The sequence below is a fragment of the Salmo trutta genome, chromosome 19, assembly GCF_901001165.1.
Source record: "Salmo trutta chromosome 19, fSalTru1.1, whole genome shotgun sequence".
NCBI classification, from domain to species: domain Eukaryota; kingdom Metazoa; phylum Chordata; class Actinopteri; order Salmoniformes; family Salmonidae; genus Salmo; species Salmo trutta.
This window is the reverse complement of record NC_042975.1, coordinates 37,566,666-37,585,437: the sequence shown is the minus strand read 5'-3', so window position 1 is coordinate 37,585,437 and position 18,772 is coordinate 37,566,666. Positions and strand designations below refer to the sequence as shown.

General features: G+C 41.0%; 1 protein-coding gene across 2 annotated transcripts; it reads right to left on the bottom strand.

Moving 5' to 3' along the window:
• Positions 1-12: 12 nt before the first annotated feature.
• gab3 (GRB2 associated binding protein 3) lies at positions 13-17,663 on the bottom strand. Of its 2 annotated transcripts, none has more exons than XM_029700831.1 (10): positions 17,330-17,663; positions 13,537-13,846; positions 4,941-5,142; positions 4,385-4,833; positions 4,124-4,176; positions 3,637-3,886; positions 3,182-3,272; positions 2,981-3,062; positions 2,481-2,600; positions 13-1,206 (listed from the first exon to the last, which is right to left on the bottom strand). In XM_029700831.1, the coding sequence occupies exons 1-10, from the start codon at positions 17,399-17,401 to the stop codon at positions 1,090-1,092; spliced, it is 1,746 nt and encodes a 581-aa protein (XP_029556691.1). In that variant the 5' UTR covers positions 17,402-17,663; the 3' UTR covers positions 13-1,089. The 2 variants fall into 2 exon arrangements, with proteins under 2 accessions (XP_029556691.1, XP_029556690.1); XM_029700830.1 differs by having other exon boundaries at positions 4,124-4,179; positions 17,330-17,662.
• Between the last annotated feature and the right edge of the window lie 1,109 nt (positions 17,664-18,772).

Sequence of the window (18,772 nt, the reverse complement as noted above, 5' to 3'; positions counted from 1 at the left end):
ATGTACTGTATGTCAGGTAAAAGGGATTTATTAAAGCATGAAAACATTCTTGGATGTGCATCTTTGCATACATTACATGGACATGTTAAAGCATACATTAAAACAATAAAGCTCACAACCTGAAGATGGTACCGCTTGTGCTAAAGTAATGGGTTCATCTCCATCTTTAGAAACATCTAGTTAAGACTGTATGGCTTTTCCGACATTTGTGAAGAGACTGTTTATTGTAAGGTAGTTCTCCACCCTCACCAAGTTTAGGATAGGCACACAGTGATTTGTGCTTTCGTCTGTAGATTGACCTATCGAGATGGTGCTAAGTATTGTGGTTTGAGTCATTGGTACCCTCTTACACAGTAATAACACAGTACTGTTACACAATATCAGGTCTGAGATGTTCGTCCTGTTCATCTGACTTATTTGAATGATACCACTCCATTTAATCCCAATGTACATGATTACAGATGGCATTGCGCTTTTCCTACTGGCTGCCAATCCAAGGCATCAGAACTTAAAAAAACAACAACAAATGCAATGTGCAGGGCAGAAGCATTAATTCATGTCTTTGTCTTTAGGATTCCAGCTCTACATTTGCACTTCTACATATACACCTGTACTTAGACACCTGCTCATTTGGTTTAACATACTCTTATGCTCAGACCATTGTTCATCTAAAAACAGAATACTTGAATTCCTGTGTATTGAGAATCCATACAATCTGTTTCAGCAAAATAATGAGAAATGAGCAGTGTCCTTTTTATTGCGTAACATTGAATACTAAAACAGCATTGTGACACAGTGCATGGTAAAGTGACGTTCACAGTGTAACTTTGATGTCATATTTGTACAGTGAATTTTGATGCCCCCAAACCACAAACCAGTTATTTAAACTGTCTTTGACAACACTGTCTACTTTCTTCTCTCATAGATGTTTATATCTGATGCATTTCAAAGTGCTTTTATTTTGTACATGAAAGAAGAACTGCTCTCTTTGAGGCAAGTTACCATCTCTTATGACAGATTTTGTATGTGATGTTGCATTTGCTCCACTTGTTTTGTGAAATGGAAAGTCGTGTTTTTTTCCCACCTGATCTACACTTTAGACTGCCGGACATCCTTCCACTCCATTTTAGTGTTCTGCAGGGCCTGAGTCTTCTTCTCATCCACCTGCACATAGTCCACCCTGTGTTCATCAGCAAGGAGGGGCTTCTGGAAGACATCCCAGCAGAGTTGGTGTACAGTAAACTAAGGTATTTACATTATTCAATCAAAACCTGAATCCAGAATGGAACTACCAGTCTTACATTTGGGGTCCCGTGCGGCTCAGTTGGTGGAGCATAGTACTTTGTGGGTTTGATTCTCACGGGGACCAGTATGAAAAAGTACTTAAGGTATGCACTCACTGTAAGTTGCTCTGAAAAAGAGCATCTGCTAAATGACTAAAATGTAAATGTACATAGATTACCTTTCTCCCCTTCCCATAAAGTGAAAATCTATTTTAAATTGATGCTGTTTTGTCAGTTATTCAGTGGCTATAATGCAGTCTTATAGTTGCATGTAATATGTCCCCTATGCTTCAGACTGAAGGAAAGCATTAGTATTCCTTTCGCTATGTCTTTTGCAGATTGAGAGTGAATGACTTGTCACCAAAACAATGAGTCACTGACATTATTGTCTCACAGTATGCAGCTGCCTGATTCATTACCATGGAAATGGACACAGCTACACCCTGCAAGTGCTATTTCATTCTTATCACACATTTGCTTGAATTTGAGCCAAAACCACAATGTAATGTATTGTTTACTTCTGGGCTATTGAATCCAGATGGAAGATGGGACAATAAAGCCAAACAAATGAAATGATACATACAATGTATGTATGTTGTTCACTGTTTTAAAGTCTGACCAGTATGTGTGGTTTCAAATACTATTTAAATGAAAACCTATTTTGCACCCCTGCTCAGATGGTGACAGACCAATAATTTGGCTTGATTTCTAACATACGAGTCAATGCAAAAGTGGCACTTCAAGAAAATGTCACATACAGAATACAGATAAGGAATCACCCAAGGACCCGTTGCCTAGATACAGGCGCATGGCACATTCAATTGGAGATTGAACGATAAGAGTGAGCAAAGCAACAAATGTCAGATTATTCCCCTAGATTGGTAATAGTAGCAATAATGAAAATGTAGGACACCAATCTGTCTACTATCATGTGTATCAATTAACCATGCAGAGACAAAGTTGTATTACTGTACAGGGGATTTTCCAATTAAAAAGTAATTGCCCACACACTAGAATGACCAGAGGGAATTGCAGTGGATGATGACTGTAATTTGAAGTCCTTAAAGCTGCCAGTGGCAGCTCAAAGTGAAAGACAGGCACTTCTAATGCCGTTAAATGGTTGAATTGATTCCATGTCTTGCTTTGGAGACAAACCCATTTCCACCATTTGACCTCTATTTATTCAATCAAGCTTACCTTTTGCACAGGAGACGGGGATGCGGAATTGAAATCCAGTGAAAGGTAGTCCAGGTTTGATCTCCTAAGCCACGGCTGGGTGGCTCCCTCGTTTGTAGAGAAGAACAGCTGCCTTGACTCCTGAAATTAAAGTAATCTCACTTACAATGAGGCTCACTTCATATTCATCTCTGAATATGTTGTCATATGGTCCACCAATACTGAACACTTTCCATTTGTATCGCTAGTTTCAGGTGAAGATCAATTGTCATATTTTAAGCCTTTCTTGGTACTGCAAACATTAATTCATAAGTGTGATGATCAAACCTTTATTCCTTTGCGTTAGGCAGTTTGGAACTCTGAGTTTAGACACAACTGCTGAATTAGTCATGGTAGGGGAGAAAAGCAGTCTACCGATACAGTGACTAAGGTACTTTTTTCTCTCTCTGAAGATTGTGGAAATGAAAGTGTATATGTATAACTATTTGTGATGTCAATATACATGCAGAAGGTAACTTTACTGTTGGAATGCTGCTGGCTTCTTGGTCTCCTTTAATTCCCAGTTGTCCTTGTCTTCTCTCCAGTAGGACTTGCAGTGAATTTCTGGGAACAACACAAACAAACATACCAACACACACAAACAAATTAATCCATTTTTTCCTCCTTTTTTCATTTTAGAGAGCTAAGAGTTCAGGGTAGATATAGTTATATCTCTGACTCACCCTGGCTCTGTCATGGTTCTGATCAGAGGCATATGAGTTGGACATTCTCTTATAGTGGACAGGCCCCTCAGGTCTAGTGGTGGAGGCCGGGCTGCGAACCAGAGAAACAACATGGTGAGATGAGGCAAGCAACCCTCAAATTCTCTATTGGACAATAATGATCAGGTCTACTTTTCTCCAAACAAAGGGCATTTGTGTTGAAATAGCAATATTTCAAAAAGAGCCATGCTGCAAATACTGTCTCAAAAGAAGACTTTCACAGAAAAAAACATGTATCCAATAGTGGGTCTTGTGGGAGTCACAAGGTTCAATAGAATGTAAAACCTTATTAATTTTGCTTTCAGCAAAATAGATGCTTATGAAAGCATTTTTTATGCTTCCTCTACTGAGTACGATAATTGAATAGATTATGTAGCCCTTTAGACAGGACTTTTTCCTTCCTTTTTGCTCATTACCTCTCCTGCGTGGTTTGAGATCCCTGTTGATTGGAGGTGGTTCTAAATCCCCAGGTAGACCTGCAGTGGGAAAGGGGGTGGGAGCGAGAGGGGCCTCTGTTTTGCCATTAGCCTTGAGGAAGCTGATTGTAGTGGGGCTCATAGGGATGTAGCCGTCTGATACACCTTCACCAACACAGACAGGTGGAGAGGCCATAGGCACGTACGAGTCCTCGTGGCAGTTTGGACTTTGAGTGGCAATGAAACGTGGCTGCAAAAAGACAACAAGACCAGACCAACTTGGAAATGTGTCGTAGACCATGGCTTATAATGATGTAGAAAGGTCTCTTGTAAATCCTGTATTGTTGTTTGACATTCAAGAAGGCAAAAAATGACAGTTAACAATTATTACCTGCTATGAACTGTCCAACAACATTATGTCCAAAACATTTTGTAGTATTGAAAATGCCCATCAATTCCCATCAATTGCAAGTACATGTGTTCTTACCAAATTAAGACTGAGCCTTTTGTTCCTGCTCCTCAGTGCACTCCCCTCAATGTCTTCTAGATTAGACAGAAATATCGCTGATGAAGGCGGTTGTGATGTTATATAACAGAATAAATGACACTGTGTGGTTGGAAATATGATTGGTCAGAATCAATACATGTGCTGACTGTATATATTACATATACCGTATAATATATACCAGTTTATGGAGCCAGGTATGAAGGGCCTAGACTGAAGGACTCTGCTGGTTATATACTGTACCTCTTCTGAAGTGGTCTGGCAGGCCTGACAGAGAGATCCTCCGGGGGATGAGTGCAGGTTGGCCTGTGAGCTGCTGCCCAATCCCATCCAGAGGCCTATGGGAGCCCTCATCAATAAGATGCTCGGAGAGGTGGATAGACTTGGGGGGCAGAGGAGGGGGAGTTAGTCCATCAGTAGTTACCTCCAATATGGCAGAAGAATATGGCTTGTCAAACTGGAAGATGTCGGGTGTACGGTTGAGATTTCGAGGAGAGGAAGAGGATGACGTGGGGCCACATGGGGCGCTGAAAGGAGGATCATGCATCCTTATGTGGGGGAAGGGGGATGGAGATGGTCCAGTGTGGGGAAAGGGAGACCGAGAAGGATCAGGTGAAGAGAAGACATCTTCTGTAGTAGCGTCTGATGAATTCTGTTCCAGAGATCGCTCAGAGTTTGAAAAGCTGTCACATCTATAAAAGAAAGAAAAAGGAAAATACAGTGCCTATCGTTTATCATCATTAAAACAATGTGTGGATATGGTGTCCAGTTTCAGGTTTGAGAGGTATAGGCTACATACCTAAAGATTCTGAACCTCCCTGTCTCACACTGTGAGAGGAAGAGGTAGTCCATTGGATGGTTGGGATTCATCAGGCTGGGCATCTCAACTCTGCTGTTGCCATAGGCCATGAAGTCATGGTTGGAAGTGAATGACATATTTCGGGAGAGAGCAGGTGAAGGCTGCTGGGAGGTTGGGTTGTGCGAAAAACCTTCCTCTGATTCTGAAAAAACAGATATGTGGGGAGAGAGCAAGAGAGAGAGAATATAAGGAATAGAGAGAAAAGAGAGAAGAAATTTCTACATTAGTTCTTAGCTGGCTCAGGATAATGTTACATTCACTAGGCCAGAGTCAAACAGGAATCCTGATCTCTCTTGACAAATGTGATCTCTGAGACGTAGTTGTCAATGATCTCCAGCAGGTGGCGGTGGAATGAATTTGAGCAGTGCTTTAAATGCTTTTGCTCTTGTCCATGCCCCTTTACCGTAAACAAAGCCCCTACCATATAGCAATTCAGACTGAGCAACCCCCTAAAACATCCACTATGGTACAATATAATCACAACACCTGTGTATGTAAAAACATGTTATACGTTGTATAAACATGTGACATGTATATAAACATTATCTCACCAGCACCATAAAACATAAGAATGAGAAGAAAAAAGACCAGGCAGTTTAAATATGGAAAAAAAGAAAGACCATTCTTAACTTCTCCAAACCATATACAGTACATATTTTGCATCTGTGTGTGCTGCCCATGTGTGTACAGCGCATTCGGAAAGTACTCAGACCCTTAACTTTTTCCACATTTTGTTAGTTTACAGCCTTATTCTAAAATGGCTTAAATATAAATGTCCTCATCAATTTACACACAATAGTCCATAATGCCGAAGCGAAAACAGGTTTTTGAATTTTTAGCAAATTTACAAAAAATTAGAAACAGAAATAGCTTATTTACATAAGTATTCAGACCCTTTATTATGAGACTCAAAATTGAGCTCAGGTGCATCCTGTTTCCATGTATCATCCTTGAGATGTTTCTTAAACTTGATTGGAGTCCACATGTGGTAAATTCAATTTATTGGACATGATTTGGAAGGCCACACCTGTCTATATAAGGTCCCACAGTTGACAGTGGATGTCAGAGCAAAAACCAAACCATGAGGTAGAAGAAATTGTCTGTAGAGCTCCGAAACAGGATTGTGTCGAGGCACAAATCTGGGGAAGGGTACCAAAAAATGTCGGCAGCATTGAAGGTCCCCAAGAACACAGTGGCCTCCATCGTTCTTAAATTAAAGAAGTTTGGAACCACCAAGACTCTTCCTAAAGCTGGCCGCCTGGCCAAACTGAGCAATCGAGGGAGAAGGGTCTTGGTCAAGGAGGTACCAAGAACCTGATGGTCACTCTGACAGAGCTCCAGAGTTCCTCTGTGGAGATGGGATAACTTTCCAGAAGGACAACCATCTCTGCAGCACTCCACCAATCAGGCCTTCATGGTAGAGTGGCCAGCCGGAAGCCACTCCTCAGTAAAAGGCACATGACAGCCTGCTTGGAGTTTGCCAAAAAGCACCTAAAGGACTCGCAGACCATGAAAAACAAGATTCTCTGGTCTGATGAAACCAAGATTGAACTCTTTCGCCTGAATGCTAAGCATCATGTCTGGAGGAAACCTGATACCATCCCTATGGGGAAGCATCGTGTTTGCAGCATCATGCTGTGGAGATGTTTTTCAAATGCAGGGACTGGGAGACTAGTCAGGATCGAGGGAAAGATGAACGGAGAAAAGTACAGAGAGATCCTTGATGAAAACCTGTTCCAGCTCGCTCAGGACCTCAGACTGGGGTGAATGTTCACCTTCCAACAGGACAATGACCCTAAGCACACATCCAAGACAATGCAGGAGTGGCTTCGGGACAAGTCTCTGAATGTCCTCGAGTGGCCTAGCCAGAGACCGGACTTGAACCTGATCGAACATCTCTGGAGAGACCTGAAAATAGCTGTGCAGCGACGCTCCCCATCCAACCTGACAGAGATTGAGAGGATCTGCAGAGAATAATGGGAGAAACTCCCCAAATACAGGTGTGCCAAGCTTGTAGCATCATGCCCAAGAAGACTCAAAGCTGTAATCGCTGCCAAAGGTGCTTCAACAAAGTACTGAGTAAAGGGTCTGAATACTTATGTAAATGTGATATTTCAAAATGTCTAAAAAACAGTTTTTGCTTTGTCATTATGGGGTATTGTGTGTAGATTGATGAGGGGGGAAAAACTATTTAATCAATTTTAGAACAAGGCTGTAAAGTAACAAAATGTGGAAATTGTCAAGGGGTCTGAATCATTTCCGAATGCACTGTATAGTTGTATTTTTGAGTTTTCTACTGAAAATGTTTGAGGCAAGGTGCTGATTAGTGGAACACAGCTATAACTATTTGTTTTCTTATAAAATTATTTTTGTTGAGCAGTGAGACATGCAGACAGGAGCGTGAGATCTATATGGTCAGGATATAAGAGGAAACATCCATGTTATCATCATTCACATGTTGCTTAAGTAGTATTTCACTTAATCATTGGCAATCATCTCTGCTTGGCTTTCAGTAACTGAGTTCATTATCGTTATAAAGACCTAGTATGGGTGTCAGTATGGGGGAGATAACATGGGCTTGATCTATAAATGCTTTGTATATTTATATTTCTACAGACAATGAGATACACTGTGAAAAAATGAATACTGAATGCTCTAATTAGTTATGTATTTATAAGACTCATACTGTAACATCAGGCAGAGCCTAAACTTCTTATTTTTTCAGCACATGAAACAGCAGATAAAAATTAACAATCTCTTGTGTGTTTCTTTCACAATGGATTTACCACAGTGTGTGGATTGAATTACGTTCACATTCATACATTTAAGATTTTATTCTTTTTTTGTGTAATGAATAGTCAACAAGTTCAGAATTTCATTGACTTAATGTCTCACGTTGTGTTATCTTTCCCAGTTATGTGTAAACCTGGGGTTTGCTACTGTTCCTCTGGGCTATAATCTCTTATCTTTGTCTGGATATCATGTAGTCTGCCCTATCTGCTCCACACAGGCAACAATGTTTTACTAAATGTTCCAACTGCCAACTCTTATTAACTCCAAACCAGGGGGAGAGCTGTGGAAAAGACATGAAGGCAAGAGAGCATGGTTTCTAAGTGTTCCAGCATCACCCTGGCTGAATTTGCATGCCTGTAGAGAGTTGTAATGTCTATGGCACTGTAAGTTATAAGTAACCGAATTGGGTAAAATAAATCAGATTTTACGGCAGCTCTGTCCACCGCTTTACTATATGTTTGTAATATATATTTTTTTTTAATATGTCACTTTGGCACGTTTTTCAGATGTAAGTAGTGTCTTTTCAAAATGTTGTAGTTAATCTCAAACCATTTTTTGTTAAATATAAGTAGTAAAACGTTATGGGTGTATATCACCTTGTCACACCTGTCTTTGTGATTGTCTCCACCCCCCTCCAGGTGCCTTTTTTTTCTAAATCTAAATGCCTGTAGCTCAGGACCTGAAGCAAGGATATGCATATTATTACATTTACATGACATTTTTTTTTACATTTACGTCATTTAGCAGACGCTCTTATCCAGAGCGACTTACAAATTGGTGCATTTACCTTATGATATCCAGTGGAACAACCACTTTACAATAGTACATCTATATCATTTTTTTTTTGGGGGGGGGGGTTAGTAGGATTACTTTATCCTATCCCAGGTATTCCTTAAAGAGGTGGGGTTTCAGGTGTCTCCGGAAGGTGGTGATTGACTCCGCTGTCCTGGCGTCGTGAGGGTGCTTGTTCCACCATTGGGGTGCCAGAGCAGCGAACAATTTTGACTGGGCTGAGTGGGAACTGTGTTTCCGCAGAGGTAGGGAGGCGAGCAGGCCAGAGGTGGAGAACGCAGTGCCCTTCTTTGGGTGTAGGGACTGATCAGAGCCTGAAGGTACGGAGGTGCCGTTCCCCTCACAGCTCCGTAGGCAAGCACCATGGTCTTGTTGCAGTTATTGATATCATTTGAAAGGAAACACTTTGAAGTTTGTGGAAATGTGAAATTAATGTAGGAGAATATAACACATTAGATCTGGTAAAAGATAATACAAAGAAAAAAACAGGCTGAAGAAATTCGGCTTGTCACCAAAAACACTCACAAACTTTTACAGATGCACAATCGTGAGCATCCTGTCGGGCTGTATCACCGCCTGGTACAGTAGCTGCTCCGCCCATAACCGTAAGGCCGGGTGCAAACTACCTGCCCTCCAGGACACCTACACCACCCAATGTCACAGGAAGGCCAAAAAGATCATCAAGGACAACAACCACCCGAGCCACTGCTTGTTTACCCCGCTATCAACATACTGACTCAACTCTAGCCACTTTAATAATTTAAAAATTGATGTAATCAATTTATCACTAGCCACTTTATATAATGCTTACATACCCTACATTACTCATCTCATATGTATATACTGTACTCTATACCATCTACTGCATCTTGCCCATGCCGTTCGGGCATCACTCACTCATATATTTTTATGTACATATTCGTATTCATTCCTTTACACTTGTGTGTACAAGGTAGTTGTTGTGGAATTGTTAGGTTATATTACTTGTTAGATATTACTGCATGGTCGGAACTAGAAGCACAAGCATTTCGCTACACTCGCATTAACATCTGCTAACCATGTGTATGTGACAAATAAATTTGATTTGATACCATAAACCTATCTCCATCATGGGGCAATCTGTTCACAACGTTGACATCAGCAAATAGCTCTGCCACACGAGGCCATACAAGCTCTCTGCCATCTGCCAGGTACAGTTGAAACCAGGATTCATCCGTGAAGAGCACACTTCTCCAGTGTGTCAGTGGCCATCTAAGATGAGAATTTGCCCACTGAAGTCGGTTACGACACCAAACTGCAGTCAGGTCAAAACCCTGGTGAGGACGACGAGCACGCAGATGAGCTTCCCTGAGACGGCTTCTGACAGTTGATGCAGAAATTCTTCGGTTGTGCAAACCCACAGTTTCATCAGCTGTCTGGTTGGCTAGTCTCAAACGATCTTACAGGGGAAGAAGCTGGATGTGGAGGTCCTGGGCTGGCGTGGTTACACGTGGTCTGTGGTGGTGAGCTGGTTGGACGTACTGCCAAATTCTCTAAATCGATGTTAGAGGCGGCTTATGGTAAAGAAATTAACATTCAATTCTTTGGCAACAGCTCTGGTGGACATTCCTGCAGTCAGCAGACCCTTAACTTTTCCCACATTTTGTTAGTTTACATCCTTATTCTAAAATGGATTAAATAAAAATGTCCTCATCAATCTACATACAATAGTCCATAATGACAAAGCAACGTTTTTTCAGACTGCTATGAGACTCGAAATTGAGCTCAGGTGCATCCTGTTTCCATTGATCATCCTTGACAGTGGTGACGTGTCATTCATGGCAGGTAGGGCAGAACCCCACCTGTTTTGAGCCACACCTGTTTAGCTATAAAAACATATATATCATTTATTTTTGTGTGCCTGTTTTGCATGTTATTTTGGCATTAAAAACATGTCACATGTCAGTTTGCATAATTGAGTTAATAAAGCCACGGACAAACGTCTCTTTTTTGCTTTCTTGAGACACTACGTCACTGCAAAATGTACGGTTAGAGCTCGAACATTCAAGCCCCTTGGGTGCTGGCATAGGCATAAATTAGAAGTGCCCATCCAAGAAAGCTCAAAGTCATTGGCCACAGATATATCTACCACAGCTTTGATTAGACTGATCATGTCAATATCATACTTTCAAAAAGGAGTCATCATCATGCATCAGGTTGGCAATCTACTGGCAAATCCTTTTCAATCCTTGTCATATGAAGAGAAAATATAGATAAAACGTTTCAGTGCTCATCGGCCATTGGACATAAACATTACACAACAAATTGGAAATCACAAATTAAACAATGAGTGCTAAGGCGCCACTGCAGCCCCGGGTTCGATCCCAGGCTATGTCACAGCCGGCTGTGACCGGGAGACCCATGAAGCGGCACACAATTGGCCCAGCGACGTCCGGGTTAGGGGAGGGTTTGGTCCCTTTCCCCATCATAATTTAGCCTACTATTCTGATTTGGTGGTACACATGTAGCCTATAGCCTGTTTTAGAGAAATGTAATCATTGAATATTGTAAGAGCTTTCATTGTCTGCTTATATGCCCACTTTATTTATCCTACGGTTCTGACTTGGTGTACAGGGAGAATACTGTAAGAATGGGCCACGTTCTGAATTCTGTCGCTGTACATTTCAAAAGTGCTGAATTTTTAAAAATATTGACTACGTTCGTCCTAGCTCGCTCATTAATGTCTTAATCCAAATTACAGATTCACTCTTATCTGCTCCTCGTCCCCTTATGCCATAGTTTGTACATCTCAATTGTCGGTAGAAACCACATTTGTTTAAGCAAATCAGTCATATCAGCTATGTTTTTTTTTAATACTGTAAATTAATCTGAATTAACTGTTTCGCTGCCAGAAAAGGCTCCGATGATAGCCAGGTGTAGCAGTGGTAAGGATTCACTACATGGTGCTGAAAAGATTGGGACATCTTTATGTAGGCCCTAACAGTTTGTTGGCACCATTTGTCACTTTATAGTGCAATTAATCTATTGTTTAGTGTTGTCTTGTGCTGTGTAGTGGCTTTGCTGGCAATGTGGGGAGTTTGCCCCACCAAGATATACATGCTAAAATCGCCACTGATCCATGAGATGTTTCTACAACTTGATTGGAGTCTACCTGATGTAAATTCCATTGATTGGACATGATTTGGAATGGGACACACCTGTCTATATAAGGTCTTACAGATGACAGTGCATGCAGAGCAAAAACCAAGCCATGAGGTCAAAGGGATTGTCTGTAGAGCTCCGTGACAGGATTGTGTCAAGGCAGAGATCTGGGAAAGGGTACCAAAAAATCTCTGCATCATTGAAGGTCCGCAAGAACACAGTGGCCTCCAATGGAAGAAGTTTGGAACCACCATACCTGCCAAACTGAGCAATCGAGGGAGAAGGGCCTTGGTCAATGAGGTGACCAAGAACCCGATGGTCACTCTGACAGAGCTCCGGAGTTCCTCTGTGGAGATGGGAGAACCTTCCAGAATGACAACCGTCTCTGCAGCATTCCACCATTCAGGACTTTATGGTAGAGTGGCCAGACGGAAGCCACTCCTCAGTAAAAGGCACATGACAGCCTGCTTGGATTTTGCAAAAAGGCACTTTAAGGACTCTCAGACCATGACAAACAAGATTCTCTGGTCTGATGAAACCAAGATTAAACTCTTTGGCCTGAATGCCAAGCGTCACATCTGGAGGAAACCTGGCACCATCCCTATGGCGAAGCATGGTCGTGGCAGCATCATGCTGTGAGGATGTTTTTCAGCAGCAGGGACTTGGAGACTAGTCAGGATCGACGGACAGATGAACGAAGCAAAGTACAGAGAGATCCTTGATGAAAACCTGCTCCAGAGCGCTCAGGACCTCAGCCTCGGGCGAAAGTTCACCTACCAACAGGACAACAACCCTAAACACACAGCCAAGACAACCTAGGAGTGGCTTCTGGACAAGTCTCTGAATGTCCATGAGTGGCCCAGCCAGAGCCCAGACTTTAACCCGATCGAGCATCTCTGGAGCGACCTGAAAATAGCTGTGCAGCGATGCTCCACATCCAACCTGACAGCGCTTGAAAGGATCTGCAAAGAAGAATGGGAGAAACTCCCCAAATATAGAAGTGCCAAGCTTGTAGCGTCATACCCCAAAGGACCTGAGGCTTTAATCAATGCCAAAGGTGCTTCAACAAAGTACTGAGTAAAGGGTCTGAATACTTATGTAAATGCAATATTTCCGTTTTTATTTTTAATACATTTGCAAAAATTTATAAAAAACAGTTTTTCTTTGTCATTATGGGGTATTGCGTTCAGATTTATGAGGGTAAAAAACGATTTAATCTGAATACTTTCCAAATGCACTGTACATCGGGGTCCCTTTGCAAAACAGGTTATAACCTCCAGAGCCTTTCCCGGTTAAATAAAATATATTCTGCTCACACTATTCATAAAATTGTTTACCATCAATAAATCCTATGTATTTCAATGTCATTGCATAAGTGACATCAGTACATTTCTTGAGCCCAATAACTTTATCGGCCCAAAACTTTAGAGGCCGTATAACACTTGTCCTGCAGCAGTAATGATTGAAACATCTCCTTTAAATGCAATGCAAAACGGCACATGACAAATTAATATTGTCCACTCATTGATTTACCAGTCATCATCAGATTACCACCTAAATGGTATGTTATCTCAGTCTTGAATTTATATTGCCTTCCTTAAACATACCTACATGACTACTCTGTCATAGGATGAAAGCCTCCAACAATAGTTGAATACCAAACTATGTTTCTCTATATTCTTTGTTGAAATTGAACACATAAATGTGATTTTGTAACTAATACTAATAATTAATTTAATTTGTAAAGCGCATTTCTCACACCCAAGGCGCTTAAACTGTAATGAACTGTGTCTCTGTGCGAGTTCCTTACCTGTCCCATCATCCATTCTCAGAGGTCCAAAGTGACAGATCTCCCTGATCTGACTGACCCAACTGTTCATCTCCTCCTCAGTCTTGGCCACCAGGTAGAACATGCGAGACGAAGTCTTGACAACAAAGAGGTGCTGGTTCTGGAACTCCCTTTTGACCAGGCGTTGCTCCGTCTGCATCTGAACCTCACACTCTCTCAGGTCGATGGTGCGGATGGGCTTCTTTGAGGTCTTGTTTCGGTAGTACTCCAACACATCTGGGTTCCCACTCATACGTCCTCTTTGAAGAACAAACCAACGTCTCCTCCATGCCTAGGGGACAGGGAACTCCGCAGATTAACATACTGTACTGTTGCACCTTGTACTTATAGACAAATCAATATAATACAATTATTCTGCACACATATGTAGACTAGTTGCCTTAGTTGGTTAGTAACCTTAGAAATATTTGGTTGGTAATAAAGGTTGGTGTATTTTTATGTGACTTAAGGTTCAACCATGACCTCAGCAATAGAATGTTGTTGTTCTATATCAATGTTTATTTCATAGTTTATCAACAGAACCATCAGTGAAACATTTTAACATGGTAGCTCAATACAGAAAAATGGGAACTATTTTATGTCCCTGACTGTGGCTAAAGATTCTTTGTACAAAGCACTGTCTTTATCCTCATTTTGTTTCCAGCATTGTGACCTGTGTCAATCAGTTTATGTCACACACAATGCATCGGGGAACATACATTTTTAGTCATGGAAAATGTATCACTGCTCTTCTGACCACGTTCATTTAGCAACACAACCTTAATTTACCACAGCTATAGACAACACCCTTTTTCTTGCTTTTGGTACGGTTGTTGTGAGGAACTGACAACAACGTTTCCCAGAAGTGCTGAGAAGAGGAAGTTAATTCTATGTAGAAGAGAAGGTCTGACACGAACAAAAAGCTAATTGTACTGCAGTGTGGGTCACTAACGTATTGGGGAAGATTAAAAAGGCAACCTCTTTTTCTGCTGAAGTTTTTCATGCCAAAATGGATACCGATTAGTATAGGAGGGGTTTTGTTTTCAGTAATGCTATGAGAATTTAATGCTTAACTGTCTCTCTTCATTTTGATACTGAATAAGTAGGCCTATCTGAAGTACTTAAAAATGTTGGTCATGATCGTGATGACCTCATGGTCACTCACATGGGCTATGAGTCATATGTCCATCTATATACTAACCGTCAAATATTCATGACTGACTTCCATAGGCCTACTACGTCTGTTCTTCAAACTTCACCCATGTACTATTTAAAGCCATTTCCAATACCAACTTTTTAGCAGTAGTTGTATATTTTATACCGTTGACTAATAAATTCAGTATTCAGGTGATTCATGCATTATTCTACCTGTCATACATCTGTTGTCATGGAACACTGGATTGTCTGAAATGAAATCATAGCTGTTTTTGAGATATGAGAGTAAATTTGATGAAACAACCTACCATAAAGATGAAATGGGATTTGTTTTGAAGAGGCAGTGGTATTAGCACACGTTTTGTAGTTGTCTGTGTTACACTATTATTCCTATCTCAGTTGACTAAGGAAGTGTGTGCTATAACCCACCAGCCGCCAGTCTCAGGAATATATTGTTTATCTTTGTGATGATCTTACAAGAGAGTTATGAACATGCTCAGAACGTTTGTCTGAAAACAAAACTCTGTCTTGTTGTGCCCACACTCATATTCAAATCAATCATAAACAGTGAACAAGTTGTAAATCCTCATTTGCATCACACAGTGCTAGGAAAGAGGACAGGGATACAGAGAGTAGGGCAGCTCATGTTCATCATCAGTGCTGCATGTTCAGTATGTCAAAGCATATTTTAAACGCATGATGTGAGAATAATTAACACATGCATACGCATGCACACACTGGCACACGCACTCTACACACACGTACATTGTAATATTGTTGTTTGGGGGTGTTATACATTTTGTATTCTAGATATGTAGTGGTGTAATAATGTTATATGATGTACCGTTTTATCTTTGGTTTTATTTGTGATGTAAGTGCCTTAATGTGTTTGGACCCCAGGAAGAGTAGCTGCTGCCTTGGCTGCAGCTAATGGGGATCCCTAATAAAAACAATACAAAAAACCCCTAACGGGAAATATCCTCACACTCCAGAAACCTCTACAGAATCATGCGTAAAAACACTTCCTTGTTGTGGTGATAATGGCATTATTGAGTGCGAACTCAACTCTGCTGGAAAATAAACTAGGCCTATTCTATTGAGAGTGATGTTTTTAAACCATACCATTTTTGTTTGGAACATGTTTCCCCATGATATTTTTTATAAAATGTCACACAATTATTGTGTTATGTAGAAAATTAAAACATTGAACTATTTTACCTCTACAGATCCTTTAATTTGTTTTGTTTACCCTTACGTGGGCATTGTCTTTTTTTTAATTTAAATGTGGTTAAGTTATGTACTTATGTATGTTAACTTATGGGCCACTGGCAATGCTAGCTGTGACCTCTGTGTGTTGGAGAATTGAAACTGTCTGTGACTTTCACTCTCTGAGTCTCATCATTAGTGTTTCTAAAAGCTAGCTGCTCTGGGCCTTCACTTGCTATGTGTAGGGAGTGATGAGTCCAATGTATGCCCACACACTTTTCTCTTGTGTATGGTTAGTCTGGTCCTTGCAAAGGGAAACATTGTCCTTCCTGTTTGTCTGTGTCCTCCACAAAGCCCTCAAACTATTTTCCACCAAATAGTATTTCTGATGTGACTCTCTTTCCAGTGAATTACCACTGCCCCCTTAATCTGTGCTAGTTTTCAGAAAAGCCAGCTACTCTGTAGAGAGGAAGTGCAAACAGCCATCATAAAGCCTGGTAATTTCTGCCTGTCGGGTCATTTTGTACTGCTTGGCAGCGACAGTACTTCCCATGTTTTGCAATACACACCCAAATTTCACAGAATGAGAGGCCAACAGTCTCAACACACATCCCAGAATGGGTGGCCTCCCCCTTTCCTCCCTACACAACAACATTCTCACATGACCCCTACAGAAACATTGCAGATTGCCAGGCACTTGTCCCAGTTCACTTTTGGTCAAACATGCTAATCCAGACATGTTAACATTACAGTATAATACACTTGAATTATTAATAAGAGGTAAACCCATCTGCAAAAAATATAAAATTCTAAACAAAGTAAAAAATTGTAAACATTATGGTTTATAAGCAGTTTGATATGTTTAAAATACATGTGCATTTACTGAAGGAAATTCAAATGCTATTTTCACAGTGCATTAATGATTCGCATCAGCATGACCAGCAGTTATAACAGCATGTCCTACAGTATGTAATGGCCACTACTATAATGAGGAGGAAGACACTGGCGAGGTTGCATGAAAACACTGTTTACAAAAAAGGCATACAATGGTCATTATTCTACATGCCTCTGCAAGCTTCACCTACAATATCTTGTGAACTAGCGGCATAGCAGTGCAGCTGTGTTGATGACTGAGAATCAAATCAAATCAAATCAAATTTATTTATATAGCCCTTCGTACATCAGCTGAAATCTCAAAGTGCTGTACAGAAACCCAGCCTAAAACCCCAAACAGCAAGCAATGCATGTGAAAGAAGCACACACACACACACACACACACACACACACACACACACACACACACACACACACACACTGTTTTGTCTGCAGCAGGAACTGGTACTACTACTGCTTGGCTATAATGCATCACAATAGCACAGAAGCCAGCAACCGCCCAGCCTGTTCCCCTACTCACGTATCTCTTTAGTTTCTTCTCAGGGGGAGATTTGATGAGCCAGCCAGTGCAGACCACATCCCCTGCACTCATCTTGACTGCAGAGGGAATCCGGCGTGTTTTCTGGATATAATTGTCTTTAGCACTGATGGCTGCTGCTGCTGTGAAACTGTGAGCAGCACCAGGCGATTCCTGTGTTCTTGTATACAGCCTACAGCCGTACCAAAAGGAGGAAGTCAAGCCATTGATCACGCTGACAGACAAGGGGAGATGGAGAGAGAGAGAGGGAGGGAGGGAGGAAGAAAAAGGAGGGGAAGAGAGAGAGGGGGGAGATGTGTGTATGCTTGTCTATAGATGTGTGTGGGTCTGCAGATAGTGTGGGTCTGACAGAGAGAGTGAGTAAGTGAGAGAGAGAGAGAGAGAGAAAGAGAGAGAGAGAGAGGAACATGTGTGTGAGTGTGTGTGTGTGTGCGTGTGCGTGTGTGTCTGTCTGTCTGTGTGTGTTAACAGAGAAAATACCAGCACATGAGAATATTTTTTTCTAAACAGAGCAGCACTCATGTGGATGAGCTGTAGTTGAACTGTGTCTGGCTGAAAAGTGCTGTGGAGGGAGTTTCATGAGCCATCTGTCACATCAGCCCTCGCAATGTTCAATGTCTTAGTGTCAGAATACCGGTGTGTACCAAAATAACAACCTCAGTCCTAGAACAACAACCATATCTACATGTGCATACTACCTCAATCAGCCTCACTAACCGGTGTCTGTATGTAGCCTCACTACTTTTATAGCCTCGCTACTGTTATATAGCCTGTCTTTTTACTGTTGTTTTATTTCTTTACCTACCTATTGTTCACCTAATACCTTTTTTGCACTATTGGTTAGAGCCTGTAAGTAAGCATTTCACTGTAAGGTCTACACCTGTTGTATTCGGCGCACGTGACAAATAAACTTTGATTTGATTTGAAATAAATAACAAAATACAATTGATTTGTTATTTTGTTTGTGCATGCTAAATGCACTAACAGAAGAAAAATATTATAGCAAACCTTGGTATTGCATTTTTCATGTAAATTCTACAAAAACCTTTCGACTTTGAAACAGAACTGATTACAATAGGCTACTTGTAGGGGAAATGAAATAACTAGGGTTATCGATGTAGGATAATTTAGTGAAGGAGACATCATGCTTTGGTTTAGAATGCCTCTCCCTGATAAAAATAAAAACAAAACAACAACAACTAAAACTGCGCTGTTGGTCTAAGGCCAAATGATTTAGGGCTCAACATGATTGTAAAAAATAAATACAGTGCCTTCAGAAAGTATTCACACCACTTGACTTCCACATTTTGTTGAGTTACAGCCTGCATTTAAAATGGATTCAATTGAGATTGTTTGTCACTGGCCTCCACACAATACCCCATAATGTCAAAGTGGAATTATATGTGTATAAATTGTACAAATTAA

Coding starts and splice junctions, on each gene's coding strand:
- gab3 (XM_029700830.1), bottom strand. CDS start 17,401: ATGAGTGCAGGGGATGTGGTCTGCACTGGCTGGCTCATCAAATCTCCC. Junction 3,887..4,123: donor AAAGGCTCAGTCTTAATTTG/GTAAGAACACAT, acceptor GTCTTTTTGCAG/CCACGTTTCATTGCCACTCA. Junction 3,063..3,181: donor AGAACCATGACAGAGCCAGG/GTGAGTCAGAGA, acceptor TGTTGTTCCCAG/AAATTCACTGCAAGTCCTAC.